The sequence below is a fragment of the Dreissena polymorpha genome, chromosome 2 (assembly GCF_020536995.1).
Source record: "Dreissena polymorpha isolate Duluth1 chromosome 2, UMN_Dpol_1.0, whole genome shotgun sequence".
Taxonomy (NCBI): Eukaryota; Metazoa; Mollusca; class Bivalvia; order Myida; family Dreissenidae; genus Dreissena; species Dreissena polymorpha.
The window spans coordinates 6,068,837-6,089,943 of NC_068356.1; the positions used below are offsets into that span (position 1 = coordinate 6,068,837).

The 21,107-nt window shown below is 36.8% G+C and overlaps 2 protein-coding genes across 2 annotated transcripts in view; one reads left to right on the forward strand and one right to left on the reverse strand.

The window, feature by feature from the left end:
- The window catches only part of LOC127865679 (uncharacterized), a 459,001-nt gene that overhangs the window by 323,267 nt on the left and 114,627 nt on the right, over positions 1-21,107 (forward strand). The window lies entirely within an intron of this gene.
- Positions 17,696-21,107, reverse strand: part of LOC127865703 (phosphatidylserine lipase ABHD16A-like) — a 33,843-nt gene continuing 30,431 nt past the window's right edge. The window contains exons 11-12 of the mRNA XM_052405649.1: positions 20,641-20,789; positions 17,696-18,631 (exon numbers count right to left, since the gene is read on the reverse strand). Of these exons, the coding sequence (XP_052261609.1) occupies positions 18,542-18,631; positions 20,641-20,789 (239 nt within the window). The 3' untranslated portion in view covers positions 17,696-18,541. The remainder of the gene's footprint in view (positions 18,632-20,640; positions 20,790-21,107) is intronic.

Here is a 21,107-nt window from a genome sequence, read left to right on the forward strand (position 1 = left end):
GAAGAAAAGTACAATTTTTCCTCGATATAGTACCTTTTACCTTTGACCACCTCTTGCCAGATCAACATTATAATTGAGCCGTGCTCTGTGAAAAAAAGGGTTTAATGCATGTGCGTAAAGTGTCGTCCCAAATTAGCCTGTGCAGTCCCCACAGGATAATCAAGGACGACACTTTCAGCAAAAACTTGAGACTTTCTTAAAACGAAAAATATCATAAAAGCGGAAAGTGTTGTCTCTGATTAGTCTGTGCAGACTGCACGAGCTAATCTGTGACGACACTTTACGCACATGAATTAAACCCCCTTTTCACATGGCACGGCTCAATTTGAATCGACTCTAATAGTTTTGTCCGTTTTGCAAATTCATTGCGTTTGAATAGTTAGAGCTGATTTTCAAATTTGGATAGGATTTTATTGGCACTCGTCTTAAAATATTTTTAGCGAAAACGGAAAATCTGCCGACGCATTCCATATATTATGTAGAAAACACAATTCAAGTGAACAAAGCCGACTTGCACTTTGAGATTGTTTTCCTTCAATTAAATACGTGTGTACATTTTATGACATATACCGGTGTTTCCATGTAAACCACATTATTTAAACCTCAACATCTTTCCATGCACAAACACGCAGATATTTGCAAAATCAACAAAGACAACATACAAACTTAAAAAAGCTTTGGCGGGAAGGTACTTCTTGTTTTCTTTGAATTTAAAAAATATTATGAATAAAAAAGGGATACATTTAAATCAAATACATTGGTTTCATTTTATCTATGTATACATACACATTTACAAAATTTACCAAATTGTATGCCCTACTATCGCTTTACAAGAAAAATGATTTAGATGACTAACACACCTTATTTCCAATTTACCATGCCTAAAAATGTAAAACTGTTGTAAATGTGATAATGCCACACATGCCCAAGGGACGCCGATTTAACCGTAGGAGGAGCCAATTGTTACTTCCTTATGGTGATCTGCACGCACAAGGGCATCAAAATACGGACGACAAGGGAATAAACGCATCAAGGTTATTTATCATCTCATTTAGTATCACCATGTGATTAACCTAGCAATGGCAACCATGTCCGCCGTGACATCACCAGGCAGTGACGTCGAAAAAGCACCTTTATGTCAAGCGGTTCGACGTATAATCCCAATAAACTAGGTTTCTCAGAATGAGAACCTAGGTTCTAAGAATGAGAACCTAAGTTCTCAATTGAAGATTGCACATGGCTTCAAGAACCCAAGTTTTCAAATGAGAACCTAGGTTTTCATGAGAACCTAGGTTCTCATGATAAACCTAGTTTATTGGGATTATGCGTCGAACTGCTTGCCATAAACGTGGTTTTCATTTGGGAACCATAGTTCTCATGAGAACCTAGGTTCTCATGAAAACCTAGGTTTCAAGAATTATGCGTAGGACGGCGTGAACTTGCTCGTTTCGAATACGAGACACATATTATTCAGGGCACAGGATCAATGGGGTTTACATATGATTACACACGGGCTTGACAGAATGAAAACACGCCGTTAAGGACTTTATTTGTGCAGATATCTTAAGTTATTGAAATATGTTTGCAAAGTCTTTAGTGCATAAGTTATTCTTGCAGTATGGGCGGATATCTTACGATTGAATAATACATTATTACACATTATCAATAGATATTAAACTTCTATTTATACCATAATGATAGCTTACTATATCACAGACATACTTAAAATAGAAAACTGTACCGTACAGTCGTTTGAGGCTGGAACAAGGGAACTGAATATCTTTAAACTGATTTAATGCTGTAACAATTAATTATGTAACGATTGATCTGAATTTGTTTCAATTTTAAGTCTCAAAATAATATTTACAATTAAAGATGTATTTCATAAACAGTTTATTTTTTTATTAACGTGTTCAGACCAATGTCGACCGATTACTTTACTTATTGCATTCCTCACGGAGTTTCTTACAAGTTTCGTTGAATATTACTTAGCATTGTCTGAACATTGTTCAAACAATGTTCTTGGGGAGTAACATTCACTGTTTCACGTCTATTTCGTATCATTCTACACATATGCCACCAGCGTGTACCAAGCAATGGGAGAAAATTGCAGGTTAATTATGGCAAGCGGTTCGACGCATAATCCCAATAAACTAGGTTTCTCATGAAAACCTACGTTCTCATGAGAAACTTGGTTAATGAAATCCCAAGAAACCAGGTTTCTCATGAGAACCTAGGTTCTCATGAGAACCTAGGTTCGCATGAGAAAATAGGTTTATGAAATCCCAAGAAATCAGGTTTCTCATGAGAACCTAGGTTCTCATGAGAACCTAGGTTCTCATTTGAAAACCTTGGTTTACGCTAGAGAACCTAGTTTCTCATGAGAAACTAGGTTTTTCACGAGAACCTAGGTTCTCCTAGACACATAGAACTTAGGTTCTCATGAGAAACTAGGTTTTCATGAGAACCTAGGTTCTCATTTTGAGAACTTAAGTTCTCGTTTGATATCAAAGGTTTTCACAAGAACCTAGGTTCTCGACAGCTTTCGCGTCGTTCTCTCTGATAACCTAGGTTTTCATGAGAACCCAAGATTTCATTTGGGAACCATAGTTCTCATGAGAACCTAGGTTCTCATTATGAGAACCTAGGTTATCATGAGAAACCTAGTTTCTTGGGATTATGCGTCGAACCGCTTGCCATACACCTTCATCATTCACGCTCAAACATACATGTGAAATGTTCTTAGGGAATGTGACAATTTGCAAAATATGTCCCCGTATACCGTGTTCCGCCGATAAAACTCATGGTGAACAGTCTCAACTCTGTACATCACTTTACTAGCCAAGTGTTCATTCAACCCAACCTGCAAACAATAAAAGTTAATATACATGTAGTGCAAATTAAAATGGATGGATGGATGAATGAATGTATCTGTCATCACAGTAATAAGTGTTATATAACCCGTACTATACGTATTTAAACGAGGCTGGGTACGTGTGAAGAATGTAATAATATATTTCATGAATTGTGCCGTATCTGTTATAGAAGAGGTACTGTTAAAACAAACACACACACACATACACACACCGACACACACGAGTTGTATGCATCTAATTACCGGTATATTGAGGTGTAACCAGTATATACATGCATAAAATCCCGTTTAACCAGAGCGAGTCTCATATTGGTATAAAGAAGAACATGCTACCTGTATTAGTTAATCGGCATTAGTTGCTACCCCCCCCCCCCTTCCACACACTTGTACCACTCTTGTTCAGCAGCTCCCCCCCCCCCCTGCCCTCCAAAAACAATCAAATTGTCCATTTGCTATACAAAATATCACACACATAAACAAAATTAATCGAAAACAATTACGTTTTTGTTTTCGACACTATTTTGTTTTGATATATTGTATAACAAAATGGACAAATTTGAGGGTTTGGGGAGGGGGTAGCAGCTGCACCTGGCGATACCATAGAACTAAACAACCTCTAATCTGAGTGTTTACAACCAAATTAGCATCGCCTACATGTACTGGCTTTATACTTAGCCCAGTGCATTATATAGAAAGTGCGCATGCCTATGCCACACCTGCGAAACTGCCCTGTTTGCGTTCGCTACACGTGCTTTTGAATTTTGTCCTCGGTCGATGCAAAGAAACCATGTTAAAACTATCACAACAAGATAAGTATCGATGCAAAGCATCAAAGGGCGTCGGGAATTTCAGTGTAAAAAGCACTCAATGAAGTTACATGGAACGATTTTTTTCTACTGTTAATATTAATATATTGGTCGATTATTTGACACAAAATAGAAAAAGATACTGGTATAACCATTACCTATGATTTTGTGTTATAACCCCCAAATAACCATTATCTATGATGTTGTGTTATAACCCCCAAATAACCATTATCTATGATTTTGTGTCGTAACCCCAAAATATTTCATAGTTCATTTTATTTACATTGGTTTCCTTTTTTACTGACATCCGTGCGCAGTTTTCATTAATGGAACAGAACTGTGTAGGTTTTAAAAAATCTGCTTCATCTTGTAAGCGTAATTTCATATTTTCTCGACTTCAAGGGGAGATGATTCTGAACTTATTTTTACGTTGCTCATTTACGATAGGGTTTGAGTACGCATTGATATGAAAACACTGTAAAAGTTTAATGTGTTTACGACCCCCCCTCCCCCCCCCCACCCACCCTCTCACACATATATTTCATGGGCATAATAAAAACAAAAAATGGTTACAATAAAACAGCATATTTATTTAAGCTAAATGTCTACATCAAAACAAAAAGTTAACATAGAACACAAATAAAATAATTTGATTCTACTGGGGCTCGAACCTTGGGTCTCTCGCATGTGAAGCGAGCGTGTAACCACTACACTACGGAACCGCTTGAAAAATCATATTCTAGCTAAGATTTTAATAAGTGACTGTAGTCTAACGGTTATCAATAAAGCAATAAACCGTGTAGTCGCTGTCGTCTTGTAAAATTGAAGAAAATACGCGTTAACTAAAACTCGAACAGCAAAAGTCTGCGCTATTGTTAGAAAAAACACAAAATAAATATATTTTGATTATGTTTTGTTTTATACAAAACCAGAAAGTTCCACCGGTTCGCGTATTTGCCCAGTCCCTGTGATCTTTTATTATTGCCCAGTCCCTGTGATCAGTTATTAATTAAAATAATTAGCTTTGCCTTATTGGCAATAAATTTTGCAGTAAATGTAATAGGCACAAATGCAGTACTTATTTACACTAATTTACACAAAAAATCACCACTATGCAAGATATTCTGACAACAAAAATATATACATGGATCCGTAAAATAACTTCTCCTCCCATAAGCGAAAAAAAACGTATTACATACGAGTCGCCGCACTTCAGTGCGACGCCAATAATACAGAGTGCAGGGCTCGATGCAATTCCGATTTATTATGGAACTCTAAGGTGTGCGTTTTATTTTAAATAAGACCACCTTCCTATGTTTTATTAACTCAGAAGGGGACACATTCAAAACAACAGAGTTGGATTCCCTGATATTTCGTGATACACGCCAAGTCCTACAAGAAAAAAAAGCCACTTAGTAAAATGTAAATTCCGAGAAAAACACTTCCCAGTTAGAAATCATATGTTATTTATTTCCCATCATGTATATATCATTAATTACAACTGACGCTTAATATTCCTATAGGGTATTGTAAATTGCACGCGACAATCGATCTCGCAGGACGCCTTTAAATTCTTCGAACCGCACCAGAAAGTCAATACCAGCTATTGTCGTATTATCGTATTTCAGAAATCTATTTTATTTTATAACCAACAAAACGTTGGTATCCTGTCATCATTGATTGACCTTCAATTAGGAGTTGAAACCAAGCATTCAGCGGCGAGAAATTTAGACAAACAAAACAAATGTTTGAATTGAGTGATACAACTGCAATGAACACGCACTCCAAATAACTGAACTCAAATTAAGACATATTCGATATAATATACATGTACAGGCGATGACGTTATATGAACGATCGAATTTCGTAATACACGATATCCCCTTACGGAGGGGGGGGGGGGGGATTCCTGAACAGGAAATATGAGGAATCCCCTAGTTTAAATACTTGTGTTGCTTTACACTGCGCCTTGCTTCCCGATAATGAAAAACAAAGTCAGTGTTCCATTTGGATAGTTAAAGATGCCGCTGCAAAGGAAAATTATAGTTACATAAAACATAAGTTCTAAATTCTTAATGTTTACCGTTCATTTAAAAAAAGGCATCATTTTGTTCAGTCACAAACTTTATTGAGTGACAAAACAGCTAAAATACTGAATTCCCTAATAAGAAATAAAATATATGATCAGGCTATTGAAATACAAATAATTAATACAATATAATACGAATCTTTGCCGCTTATTTATAGTTTCGAAACAGGACAATTTAAGTGCAAATATACAATGCGCACTAACTGAACTCTTCGGGGAAAACGAACATATCCTTATTGTTTGTTAATAGCTTGCCATAAGTAACAAGCAATGTTAAGTGTACCCAGTACATATGCATTAAATTGTGTCTGAAGATGGTTTCTCTTTTAAAATATTCAGGCATAGATATTCATTTGAAAGATTGCACATGTCTTCCTATCATTGCTAAGGCCAATATCCATCGATCCTAGTTAATGGAGCTCTAGCTGCGTGTGGTCATTGATAAAAGCCCATTTACCCTAATCTTTCACTGAAAAAAAGGTCCTTTTGCACTTAGAAATTAAAGTTTCCGTTCAACAAATCCTTTTCTCTATATCTACTAAAGATATTCAATAAAATTCGATACATCTCTTTTGTGTGTTTATTTAATCTCACTCGAGTCAGTTAGTCTGACGTTGAAGTAAGCCGGACCATAACCCTTTTGCACTGCAAAATCCTGACTAATCAAACATCTTAAGATGGCATTAAGTTGCGGATGAATTTAAGAATTTAAGTAAACCTAATGTGCTTATTTGTACTGAAAATAATTTCAATTTGTTTATTTACATTAAGCAAACTATTAAAATCTGAAATTATATGGAGTGTAGAATAATTACAGAAGTCCATTTGCTTTTAAATATGATCTCAAACCGTCGATTTCTCAGTGTGGCGCATATCAGAGACTCGAGAGTTTTGTTTCATGGTATTTTGTGATACACGCTATGCTTTATTTTAACGAGTGCACCGACGGTTTTGCAAGTCTATTGCAAGTCTATTGGCAAGATACAGGGAAGATTCTGCTGAAGTAAAATTAAATGTTAAAAGAACAGTTGACTGAATGAAAATCAAAAAGGCTTTCACAACGAACTTTTTTTTTAAGAGTATGTACAAATAAATTCAAAAAGAAATGGTGAAATAATGCAAATCATCCTATATCAATCGGAAAATCAGAAATATGTATCAATGGAGCTAAGTATTTTGCGAGCAAGTAAATGCCCGGATGTCAATGTTATTTCTGATTGGCAAGACGCTTATTTATTCATTTATTCTCTTGTTTCAATTGACATTATCATTACATCATACATATTTACGAGACTCATCAACTTTTTAATTCTGACGCTAAGGTCAAAGGTTTATCTTTTTTCTTGTTTTGTTTGTTGCATTTCATTATATTGTTACGTTCGCTTCATTTTCATTTTTAGGCAGAGAGGAACAATTTGTTGTTGGTGTTGTGTTGTTGTTATATTTACTGACTTCGTAACATACAAAGAATAGTTGATACATATATTCTAAAGTTTTTACTCCTTATTCAAATTATTTTAAATCATATGCAACATCATTTGCAAATAAATATCAAAATACTGTAATTTGACCCCCTATCTTGCCGCCGAAAATCGAAAGGCCATTGTTTGCCGTCACACAGTTTTAAAGCCCTAAAAACTCGACAGTCTTCTGCAAGAAAAAATAAAATTATTTATCCATAAATAGTATTTTTAGTATAGTACCCCATTAATAAATACATTGAAAAAATATATTATCTCAAAATCAAGAACGACGAGATTAAATACTAAACTTTTTTGTTTAGAAAGAAAAAAAAAGAACAAAAACTGACCATGCCGGAATTCGAACCGGTATCGTCATGATTCTAAACAGATGCGTTACCACTGCGCTAGGCAATCTTGAATAATTGACATAAGTGAGACACAATACCATTTGTAAATATTATATCAAACTTTTGCCAATAACATACTTGTTTTACGAACGAAATTTGTTTCATTTTATAAGAACGTTTTTACACTAAAACGGTCTTACAAAATAATGCACTCAAATGGTCTTAGATTTTTTTTTTAAAGAAAATCTTCTATACAAGTTTCTAAGTGAAATATTGTATGAATAAGAAAATTATGTAGTAAATATCTTATCTATTTCGTCGCCAACATCCCACATCCGGGCATTTTTAATCATTGGAAAACACCAACGTTTCTTCTGATTTTCGGTTTACAAAAGTCTATTGGCTAAAGCCAATCAGAGTGGTAGCAAGTCCAAGGAGTGAAAACCCACGTATAAAAGTACAAAGTTAGTCAGAGGATGAGCACGTTTATAATTAAACACGCCTTTGGTTGTATGTTTCATCTTGTCATTAAGTGGTTCCTATTATTATTATTGTTGTTATCGCACTACGGTATTATTGCCAGCTGCACGAAACAATTGGTAAAAAAGGATGATTGCTCACGATTTAGTAAGAATTTAAGTACACAAACCCATTCAACATCAAGTAATCATGCCTTTACTGGATCCTTTATTGTGCTTTCCGAGAAAGGAATGGACCGGAACGTTTGTTATACTAGTAAATAACAAGTGTTATAATACTGGATTCTTGGAGGATTTTTAATGACAAACAAGCAAATTCGTTGAATTGATATCGCCCGCCAATATGCTTCTGGACACAAAAGTGTTATATTTGACACTCAAAAAGGCATTTTTTCAAGATACAAAGGGCCATAAATCCGTTATTAACAGATGGTGTGCAATGCCATTTGGTGTTCATCATCCTCTTATCTATATATATACTCATACTAAGTTTCAATGTAATCCGACAAAGCACTTCCAAGATATGGCTCCGGACACAAAAGTGCCGGACTGACGGACGGAAAGACGGACGGACAACGCCAAAATAATAATTCATCCGCCTATGGCGGGGGATAATAAAACAAAATGTTTTGCTATCAGATACGATATTTTTTTCCATCAGGACTAAAAGAGTTTATCGCAGACTTTTTTTATTTAATATTCATATTATATGATAACGCCGATGCATTTACTGTTTTAAAAGCCGGAGAAGGAACAACCCATTATAACTTAGAACTAATAAAACACCTGTTTGAAAGAAGGACTCCGCGAGTCGGATGGGTATCAATTAAAGGATAATTCATTAAGAGAACCGAAATCCACGTTTGTAATAGACAAGCGTAGTGCAAACATGTGTCTTACCTATTTGAAGTAAGTGTGCCACGAGACCAACAAGCGCATTCGCGACTGCGCAAGCTAGTCTGTGGCTACGCTGGCCGCTTATGGCACATACGTAATACCGTAACGGCCATCGTGATTACACATTAAAATCCAGAGGGCGACAATGCGATAGTACGATGACGACAGTGCGACAATACGATGACGACAGTGCGATAGTACGATGGCGACAATGCGATAATACGATGACGACAGCACTATTATGCGATAGTACGATGGCGACAATGCGACAATTCGATAGTGCGATAATACGATGACGACATAGCGAAAATACGATGGCGACAGTGCGATAATACGATGGCGACAGTGCGATAGTACGATGGCGGCAATGCGATAATACGATAATGAAAATACGATAACCCGATAGTACACTGGCGACAATGAGATGGTACGATGACGACAGTACGATGTGACTATCGCATTTTCGCCATCGTACTATCGCACTGTCACTATTGCACTGTCGCCATCGCTTTGTCGCATTGTCGTCATCGTACTATCGCGTTGTCGCAATCGTATTATCGAAGTGTCGCCAACGTACTATCGCACCATCGAATTGTCGCCATAGCACTATCGCATTGTCGCCATCGTACTATCGCATTGTCGCTCTCTGGATTTAATGTGTAACACGATGGCTCTAACGGTATTCCGTAGGCACACATCTCATTTTCGCACGACGCGTTTGGATGATGCAAACAGACACAAAGCTTTATTTTTATTGATTATATAACAAAAAAGTAAATTAACCCATTTATGCCTAGTGGACTCTCTCATCCTTCTAAATTGGATCAATTCATTTCCAAAATTAGGGATGTCTAGTATTTTAATTCTATTTCTTTATTTAGAATATTTCTTACAGAAATTCCTTAAATCATGCGGCGTCTCATCTGGGTCTACGCTGTTTGCCAAGACCTTTTTTCTAGACGCAAGGCATAAATGGGTTAATGTTCGCACTCACCGAAAAACTGCACAGTTCATATTTGAAAAATATCGCGTGTTTGTCACTTTTTGAGAAGACACAAATAAACGCTGAACACAAACGAATCGCATATTGAGCTTCGCATTTGCACAAACCCTTTTAAGAAACGCAGAACGTACTAAAATCGCTTCTTTAAGTAATATGAAAGGACTTGTTTGGTTCCGTGCATAGTCTATGTTCATATATTTTGACATTTAGTAAACCAGCTTGTTTTCCTTAAGTAAATAAAGCATGTAATTCCCGAATCACGCTGCCAAATTTACGATATATTGTGCGAAAGACATGAAATTAGAAATGTCGCGAAAAGGTTACACAGTTGGTCATGTAGTAGTATTACTTATGAGATCAATTTAAGGAAGTGCATGAAATTTTACCTATCGTGCAACGGAAACACATAGTTATTTGCAAATTCTTAATATGTCATTTTTTTTTATACCATACCTGTGCATAACATGAATAATTAATTCAAAGTTTCAAATTTATTGGCCATATGATTCCATTTCGTGTGTTCACCAACCATTAATAAACTTTAAAAAGAAATACAATTAAAAAAAAGATAGAATGCATAATGTATTCATTTAAAGACAGAACACTACCATGAAACACTTGAACATTAATTATATCAATTGTTTTATTCACGGGGCTGCCCATAGTAATCAATTTTGTGTGGAGAAAGCTGTAGTCAATTAAGTTGAAGCTACTATTTTGCTTAGTTTGTATTGCGTTCGATCGGCGAAAAACAATAAATACACATTCAAGCTTAACCCAAAACAATTGAAAAAGACCACCATATGCTGTCATAACGAACGCAGCTATGTGTCAACGTTTCAAACTGCTGTAATACTCGTGTTATAGACATCCATCATTCTGTGAAACACAGTATTCATTTTATAGGAACATTTAGAAAACCGTTTTATTTGAAATGCGACCCACAACGTATGGTGTATTTACTCAGTATTGAGCAGCTTTATGACATCAGAGTTATTTTCATTGATATCTCCCATAGGGGGACTAGAGTAGGAGTATGTCCCACCAGACGTAAAACAACTTTCCCCGGAACTAATGCTTGAAATTTAAGGTGGCATCAAGTCATGTATTAATTACAACCGACGCTATATCTTCCGTGTGTTGAAAATATCACACGACAATAAGTCACAGGGGAAGCCCTCGTAACAGAACATCGTCATCAACTATATCGAATTTCCAGATAACAAACGTGTGTTAACCGCCAATAAATCGAACGTTTTCCGGCAAATGTTTTTTGTTTATATTTTCATAAACAGTATCATAATTCCTGTGTTTCGCGCATTGAATATTAAAATTACGACAGTTACTAACTATACCAAATACATTGACTGGCATAAAACATTAACACATTGACATTTTAAACATTTATACGATGATTTAGGAGCTTATTGACCTTATTCGACGAAAAGGTTGATCATTTTTCAAACGTATCACATGCACATACGGTTATACATTTCAATCTCGTTCTGTGTAAAGGGGGTTAACTTCATGTGCGTGAAGTGTCGTCCTACATTAGTCAGGGTTGTCGGCACATGCTCATCAGAGACGACCCATTCCGCCTAACCCTAAACTGGATTTTCTTGAAGAATAGACTTCCTTAAGAAATAAAATTCCATTTAAGTGTTTAGTGTCGTCCCTGATTACTCTGTGCGGACTGCACAGGCTTATCTCGGACGAAACTTAAAGCACATGCATAAAAGCCCGTTTTCAAAGAGCGAGCTTCATATAAATACATGTCACACATGTGCGGCAACAGTCAGTCACCCGTAACAGGAACATAAAGTATAACTTAATTGCGAAATGTCTCAAGTCAGGAATATTGCCTATTTGACGGTCAGACTCCGCGAGAGGCACGTGTCGCCTGATATGACCCACATAAAGTAGAGAAAAAACACAGCTTTTATTGTATGCCCATAAACACTTAGTTAAAATTCAAAATTGCAAACGAGGCGAGTAATTGTTAAATATCATCAAGTGTGGCATTGCCTGCATTAAATTGTGCATCTGTTTTTTGAGAAATCAACGCATACCGTTGTTAACAGTCTCGCAGGTTAAGCCATGTTGTGACAGAAAGCCACATGTCATAAATTTTAAGTCGATGATCCAATTCATCGTTTGGGTTGTTTTTGTATTTCGAAAGCACTCAGTGATTTTCATTACAGTACACAATCATGGATTGTGGATAATCTTTTGGGAGAATGGATAAACGGTTGATTTGTATTCTATACCATGGTGTATTTACACAGAGCTGAGCAGCTTTATAACATCAGAGTTCAGTTCATTGATATCCCCCATAGGGAGTCTCGATTAGGAGTATGTCCCACCAGACGTAAAACAACTTTTCCCGGAACAAATGCTTGAATTTTAAGGTGATATCAACTCATGTGTTAATTACAACCGACGTGTGTTTACAATATCACACAATCATAAGTCACAGGGGACGCCCTCGTAACAGAACCTCGTCATCAACTATATCGAATTTCCAGATAAAAATATAAATCTCACATATTCCGGCAAATGTTTTTGTTATATTTCCATAAACAGTATCATAACTCATGTGTTTCGCGCATTAAATATTAAAATTACGACAGTTACTAACTATACCAAATACATCGACTGGCATCAAACATGAATGCAGGTCTAGTTGCTCCATTACTTGACATAGTAAAATATTTATACGATGATTGAAGAGCTAATTGACATTATTCTACGAGAGATGTGATCATTGAAGAGCTAATTGACATTATTCTACGAGAGATGTGATCATGTTTCAAACGTTTTAACCGAGTATACATAGGAGCCTCGTTTTGTGAAAAGGGGGTTTAATTCATGTGCGTGAAGTGTCGACCTAGATTAGCCAGTGTAGTCGGCACAGACTAATCAGGGACAACCCATCGGGCATAAGCCTTAGCTGGATTTTATTTAAGATACTTCCTTTAGACATAACATTCCATTAAAGCGGAAAGTTTAGTCTCTGATAAGCCTGTGTGGATTGCACAGGCTAATCTGGAACGGTACTTTAAGAACATGCATAAAAGCCCGTTTTTAAAGAGCGAGCTTCATATAATACATGTCACACATGTGCGGCAACAGTCAGTCACCCGTATAAGGAACATAGTTGATTACTTAAATGCGAAATGTCACAAGTCAGGAATATTGCCTATTTGACGGTCGGACTCCGCGAGAGGTACCTGTCGCCTGATGTGACCCACGTAAAGTAGAGAAAAAACACGTACAGCTTTTATTGTATGACCACAAAAACTTAATTTCAAGTCGCAAACGAGGCAAGTTAATGTTTAATATCGTCAAGTGTGGCCTTGCCTGCATTTACTGTTGTATGTCGCATTTTTGACAAATGAACGCATTCAATTGTTAACAGACTCGTAGGTTCAGCCATGTTGTGACAGCCAAATGTCATAAATGATAAGCCGTTGGCGACGATCCAAATCTATCTATCTATCTATATATACTGCTAGTCGCCAACAATTAGCATTACAAGCAGTCGCGTGTCAGTGCTAGGAAATTAAGGGAGAAGTGTATAGGAGATAAAAAGTAATACATAATGTATTTGTGAGACGTAGAAACAAAGGTGATAGTGTTAGTTAAAAGAAGGAATATACAGATAAAAGGTTAAAAACAGCCAACCTGCTTAGAAACTGTGGTCTAGTTTGGTCACCCCCAGCCTAAACTGGTCCAGGGTAGGTGCCTGTACAATATTGGCTGGTAGAGAGTTCCATAGGACAATAGTGGCTGGATAGAAGGAGAATTTATAGTAGTTGCTTGGAGTGGGGATTTGTCTGAATGAAAGAGGGTGCAAATATCTAGTTAGCCGGGTCGGAGGAGTGACGTAGGGAGGCATTGGTACAGCAACCAGTCCGTGGACAATTTTATAGAACATCAGTAGCCGGGAGTCATACCTTCTGTTCTCAAGTGAACGCCACCCTAATTTGTCTAGCATGTGTGTGACACTGTTGTGATATGAGTAATCATTTGTAACCCATCGAGCGGCCCTGCGTTGGACCATCTCGATCTTTTTTATGTTGTGTTGTGTGTGGGCTCCACACTGAGCTACTACACTCAAGTTGTGGGCGGACAAGGGTTTTGAAGGCAAATTCTCTAATGCGTGGGTGTTTTATGGGAATGTTGCGTTTGATGAAGTTTAGTGTTTGACTGGCTGTTGCAGTAACCTGGTTTATGTGTTTATTCCAGCTGAGGTCAGATGTGATGCTAACACCCAAGTATTTAGCATCACTAACTGTTTCAAGGGTATGACCGTGGAGTGTGTAAGTGGATTGGTAGGGACGTTTTGACCTGGTGATGTTCATAACCGTACACTTGGAAGGATTAAATTCCATATCCCAAGAGTGTTCCCATTTTTGTAGCCGATCTAGATCTTCTTGCAGGGTATTTTGTTCAGTGGGATTGTTGACCGTGATGTAATCGCCACTTAGATCTATGGATTGCTAGTCTCCTACCGGTGAAACCGGAGCGGACTTATGGTTTGTCTGTCAGTCTGTCACACTTTTCTGGATCCTGCGATAACTTTTAAAGTTCTTCATATTTTTTCATGAAACTTGAAACATGGACGGATGGCAATATGGAGATTATGCACATTATTTCATTTTGTTCCAACGTCACGAATTCTGGTTGCAATGGCAACAAATAAACTAGAAATATTGCTAAAATGGTGGATCCTGGTATAACTTTAAAAGTTCATCATATTTTTTCATGAAACTTGTAATATGGGCGGATGGCAATATGGAGATTATGCACATCATTTCATTTTGTTCCAACGTCAAGAAATCTGGTTGCAATGGCAACAAATTAACTAGAAATTTTGCTGAAAATGGTGGATCCTGCGATAACTTTAAAAGTTCATCATATTTTTTCATGCAACTTGAAACACGGACGGACAAAATATGGAGATTATGCACGTCCTTTTATTTTGCTCCTACATCAAGACTAATGGTTTCAATGGAAACAAATAGACTAGAAATTTTTCTGAAAATGGTGGAGTTTCACCGGTAGGGAACTTTTATTGCCAAGCAATAGCCTTGTTTTATTTTGATAGCAATCTGCGGTTTTCATTACATAACAAAATCTTGGATTGTGGATATTCTTTTGGGAGCATGGGTAAACGTTGATTTGTATAATATATAGCAATTCATGATCTCATTAGAGTTTTACACTGTAGTTTGTTCAATAGTGTAATGCTTCATAAATGCGTAAAATAACAAGAGGGCCATGATGGCCCTGAATCGCTCACCTGACTCATTAAGATCAGATGAAAACTATGACCTCTATTGTCTACACAATGTTTTTCTATGATTTGACCTAGTGACCTAGTTCCTGACTCTAGATGACCCAAATACAATCCCAATCCAGATTTCATCAAGATAAACATTTTGACCACAGTTCATAAATATTGGATGAAAACTGTGACCTCTATTGTCAACACAAGGTTTTTCTATTTATTTGACCTAGATTTTTACCCCAGATGACCCAAATACAATCCCACCCAGATTTCATCAAGAATTCTGACCAAATTTCATAAAGGTTGGATGAAAACTGTGATCTCTAATGTCTACACAAGGTTTTTCTATTATTTGATCTAGTGACCTAGTTTTTGACCCCAGATGACCCAAATAAAATCCCAACCCAGATTTCATCAAGATAAACATTCTGACCAAATTTCATAAAGATTGGATGAAAACTGTGACCTCTATTGTCTACAGAAGGTTGTTCTATTATTTGACCTAGTGACCTTGTTTTTGACCCCAGATGACCCAAATACAATCCCAAACCGGATTTCATCAAGATAAACATTTTGACCAAATTTCATCAAGATTGGATGCAAACTGTGACCTCTACTGTCTACACAAACAAATTGTTGACGGACGGACGCACGGACACACGCAGGCACGCACAACGGACGCCGGACATCACACGATCACATAAGCTCACCGTGTCACTTCATGACAGGTGACCTAAAAATATGTGTCAGAGATAAACATGAACAGTTGTGGTTAAAATCCCATTGAAACAAGGGCTGTTTGTAAAACATGCATGCCCCCCTATATGGGCTATAAGTTGTAGTAGCAGCCATTGTGTGAATACGTTTTTTGTCACTGTGAATGGTGGTGGTGGTGGTGGTGGTGTAAGTATGTAGTAGTAGAGTAGAGTAGTAGAGTAGTGTAGTAGTAGTAGTAGTCGTAGTAGTGTAGTAGTAGCAATATTAGTTGTAGTGGTAGTAGTAGTAGTAGTACGCTGTGTTAGTAGAAGTATTAGTAGTAGTAGAAGTAGTAGTAGTAGTAGTAGTAGAAGTAGTGGGAGAAAGTAGTAGAAGTAGTAGTAAGTATAGTAGATGTGGTAGTAGTAGTAGTAGTAGAAGTAGTTAGTAGTGGTAAAAGTAGTAGTATAGTGGCGTTAGTAGTAGAGAGTAGTAATAGTAGACGTGGTGGTGGTTGGTGGATGTGGTGTTGTGGTAGTGGTGGTGGTGGTGTAGTAGTATAGTGTAGTAGTACTTAGTAGTAGAGTAGGATGTAGTAGTAGTAGTAGTATTAGTAGTAGTAGTAGTAGTAAGTAGTAGAATAGTGGTAGTAGTAGTAGAAGTAGTAGTAGTCGTAGTAGTAGTAGTAGTAGTAGTAGTAGTAGTAGTAGTAGTAGTAGTAGTAGTAGTAGTAGTAGTAGTAGCAGTAGCAGTAGCAGAAGCAGTAGCAGCATTACAAGACCAATACTTAAGAATGATCAAATGGGAAAAGGTAACCTAGCACTGGCAGTAAATATGGGGCTCATTTACAGGTCAGATTTGGAATCTCTGCTGTAAAATGAGATTTTGAATGAATTAAAGGGAGGCAAATCTGTAATAAAAAGAACATGCATAAACCGTAGTTGTTTCCCTTGTTTGAACCATGCTAAATCCTTACAAGTTTGGAAACAATTGGATGAAAAATTTGGACTTTATTGCATAAACACCATTTTCTCAATTCAAGGGGAGGTAATTCTGTACTTCATGGACCAATAATGCTCATTTTTTGTAGGGTTCGTGTCCTCATTGATATAAAGACACTGTGCAAATTTGGAAAGGATCGGACAAAAAATGTGAAAGATTTTTGAAAGTTTTCACAAAATAGGCAAAAACGAATAAACATGCAAAGTTCAACGAGCTCCTACGGCCATGTTTTTCGACGAATCAAATTTCTTTGAACAACTTTTTCAGGGGAGCCTTCAAAGGTCATCCCTGTGAAATTTTTTGAAAATCTGATGAGCTGTTTCTGACAAGAAGATTTTTTAAGGTTTTTACCATATATGGTCATGGCGACCATCTTGGTTATGTGATCAATTTTTTTTAACAATTCTTTTGTCCCATGACCTAGGGATGCTCCACATGAAAATTAGTTGAAATTGGCTCAATGGTTTAGTAGAAGAAGATGTTTACAAATTGTTTACAGACAGACAGACAGACAGACGGCCGGACGCCGGACGGTGAGTGATCACAATAGCTCACCCCGAGCTATCGCTCAGGTGAGCTAAAAACTCGTCCACAGATTTCAAGTTGACATCAACACAATTTGAAGAAAATACATTGATATCATTTAAGAAAAAAGTTTGTAAATGTTTTTAGAAACACATACCGTTTCTTTATTATTGGTGCACTAGTTCATTAATAACAATACGTCACATACAACAGAACGGCATTACATTGCAACAAATGTATTTTTGTTATAAATCAAGACATTCACAAAATCTCATTTGTAAACAATAAAGTATTGTTTCTATCGCTACAATGTATGAGCAGTTCCTTTTTTTCACAGTTGTTTACTAAGCTCTCTGAAATATTTGAAAAACCCACACGTGTTCACAATATAACACAAAATAAATACAAAGAAATATTCAAATATAGAAATATTGCAAAAAATAAATAAAAAAATTGGTAAAAGGGTGCCCTAATTGCTTTTAATATTACACTAGTGTTCTTTTGCCTTTATTGTCTTCTAAACATATTTATTTCAGCTGGATTGCATTGGAAGCCTGAGGCTTACATAGACACTCTCAAGTCCGTTCCCTGGGATGAAGTTGAGAACGTTCCCAGAGTGCGGATCAAACCTGTGACATCCCGATTGCCAAGTGGTCCCTTAATCCTTAATTATAAAGTCCTAGAAAAGTGTTATTGATATTAAAAGTCCAATAAATGCTGGTTCCAGTTTTATCCTAATGTCATTGCTCATGACAGGCCCGTGTGTAAAGGATATTTTGTCAGCAGAGCAATCAAGAGGTCAATGGTTTAATCCCCACTGTTGGAGCATTCATCAGATTTATCCTTACGACACAAAGCACTGGTTTTAGTCACAGGAAAGGGACTCGAGAGCATATCAGATAAATTGTAGTAATTTCGTTGCAATCGAGTAAAAATATAAAGGTTTCAACTAATGGCCCTGTGTTGCTGCTAGTATATCTTCGGGCTCCATGGTTTGTGAAAGAAAAATGTTGGTCAATGATTTATGCGTGCCTCATTTTTAGTGCAAGGCATTGAGTTGCTGCCATCATATCTTCGGGCTCCAGGGTTTGTGAAAGAACTGCTGGGGTAGGGGTGTACAGTGCGTGGAATCAAAGTCCTCCATGTACTTCCGAGCCTTGGAATCGAAAGTAAATACAAGCAGGTATAAACGTTATGTAAGATCTGACTTAAAATACAATGTCATGCACACAATTTATTATAACAAGAAACTGTCGGAGACGGGTGATGCTCCCCAAAGTTTTTTTTGTCACAATATTGCACTATATATTCAGATAAAAGGAAACATCTTGAGGGGCATAACTTTGGAAAAAATAATACGATGGATAGTTTAGCAACTTTAAAACTTCAAAGGGCCATAACTCTCTAAATGAATAATCTAACCAGAACCCACAAATAACATGCACATCTCCTCAAGGTAGTTAAGCTTCCCATAAAGCTTCATTGTATTCCAGTCAGTAGTTGGGGAGAAATAGCCCGGACAAGAATTGCACTATATGTACAGTTTATAGAAAATTTCAAAGGGCCATAACTCTGTGCAAAATCATCCGACCATAACCGGCTGATTATATGCACATGTCCTGTTGGTAGTGAAGCTTCCCATAAAGTTTCATTGAATTCCGGTGATTAGTTGCTGAGAAATAGCCGGGACAAAAATTGCACTATATGTACAGTTAATGGAAAATTTAAAAGGGCCATAACTCTGTGAAAAATCCTTGGACCAGAACCGGCTGATAATATGCACATCTCCTCTTGGGAGTGAAGCTTCCCATAAAGTTTAATTGAATTCCGGTCATTAGTTGCTGAGAAATAGCCCGGACAAAAATTGTGCACGGACGGACACACGGACGCACAGATGAAGCAGCGACTATATGCTCCCCCCAAATTTTTTTGGGGAAGCATAATAAAATCAAGGTAATACAAAAGGGCTTTATTGGCCCTTGAGCGCTCACCAGAATCTTTGGACACCAATTGTTGAAGACTTGACCTGGTTATCTAGTTTTTGACCCACACTTGACCCTGATTCAAACATGGCCTCCACATTGTCAACATAAATTTACTGAATACATCTTATCAAGACATAAATGTGTCTTCTATAAAGGTTACAATTTAAAAAAATTTTTTTATCCAGGTGACCTTTTTTCTTTGAAAAATGATTAAACTAAGATTCTTCCTGGTGACATAGCTTTTCGACCCACATGTTCCAGATTCCAACTCAGAATAGATAGTGTACAGGTAAACAATATGACTCAATATGTTTCATCAACCAGTCATTAGTATGGCATTTAGGGTGATGACAAGGTTTTTTAAGATTAAACCTAAGGACCTTGATTTTAATGCATGTAAACAAGATTGGAACTGAGCCTAGAACATGCCAAGATAAGACATTCTCATAAACTTTTTTCAGGATTGAGTCAGAAATAATTGTGCCCTCTTGAATAGTAAGCTTTTTCAATAATTTAAACTGGTGACCAAGCCTTAGACGCAAATGAATCAGGTTCAAACATGGCCAAGATACTTTTAAAATAAATATTCTGCGATTTTACATCAACATTAAGTCATAATTGTGGCCTCTAGAAATTTTTTCTCGGATTTCAAAATTCAAGCACCCCGGCGAGGGACCATTAAATGGGCTGAAGAAAGCACTGTTAAAGGTTTTGAAAGATAAGGTTTGGTGACCTTCGGACAAACACGACCCAGATTTACACTCGGCCTCGATGTTGTCTAGATAAACGTTCTGATCAAGTTTCATCAACATTGGACGAAAAATGATGGCTCGAGGTAATGAGTAAAATGTTGACAACGCTCGCAGCAGGATGCTGCACATATGGTGATTATGATCGCTCACCTTGATCACTTTGTGTTATAGTGACCTACAAAATAACTTTTTTATTTAAAATAGAAAACTCTTTACCTTTTTGATATTTCAATTTTCGGTAATTGAATTTTTATCAACAATTTTTTTCAAACATTTTTATAGAATATAATCCCTTATCATTTAAATTCTGATTCTTTCTTTGATTATATGTCACATTTTCTACAATCTGTTAAAATGTCACATACAACTTATATACCAAAATGTCACATAAAGCTTATATACCAAAATGTCACATAAAGCTAACATACCAGAAAAATAGTCATGTGTTTTTTCTGGTCTTCGGTGAAGTCTCTCCCAAGGTCGATAGGAAACACTGCACCAGGATTCTCCATCATATACGAGGCCATCACCGTCTCACACCACTCGGAGTCAATGCCATACGCTACGTAGAGCTGATCTGAAAAAATACCTTGTATGTAGATTAAAGTAGATTGCATTAAATAAAGATTGAATGAAATGTTTAGCTGTCCGAAATCAGCCTGGAAGTATCGGAATGTTTAAATATCTTGGCTTTATTTTGTTGGACAGACATATGAGTCAAGTATGAGTCACATGCCCCACACATGTTGACAATATTTCCATGAAAGATAAAAAGTTACTTTTGCTCTTAAGAGGTGAGTACTGGGCATTTTTTTAACATAAAGCTTATCACACAACTTCACTGTGATGTAATGGATATGGTGTCTGCCTAGCTACTGGAAGGTGATGGGTCCAA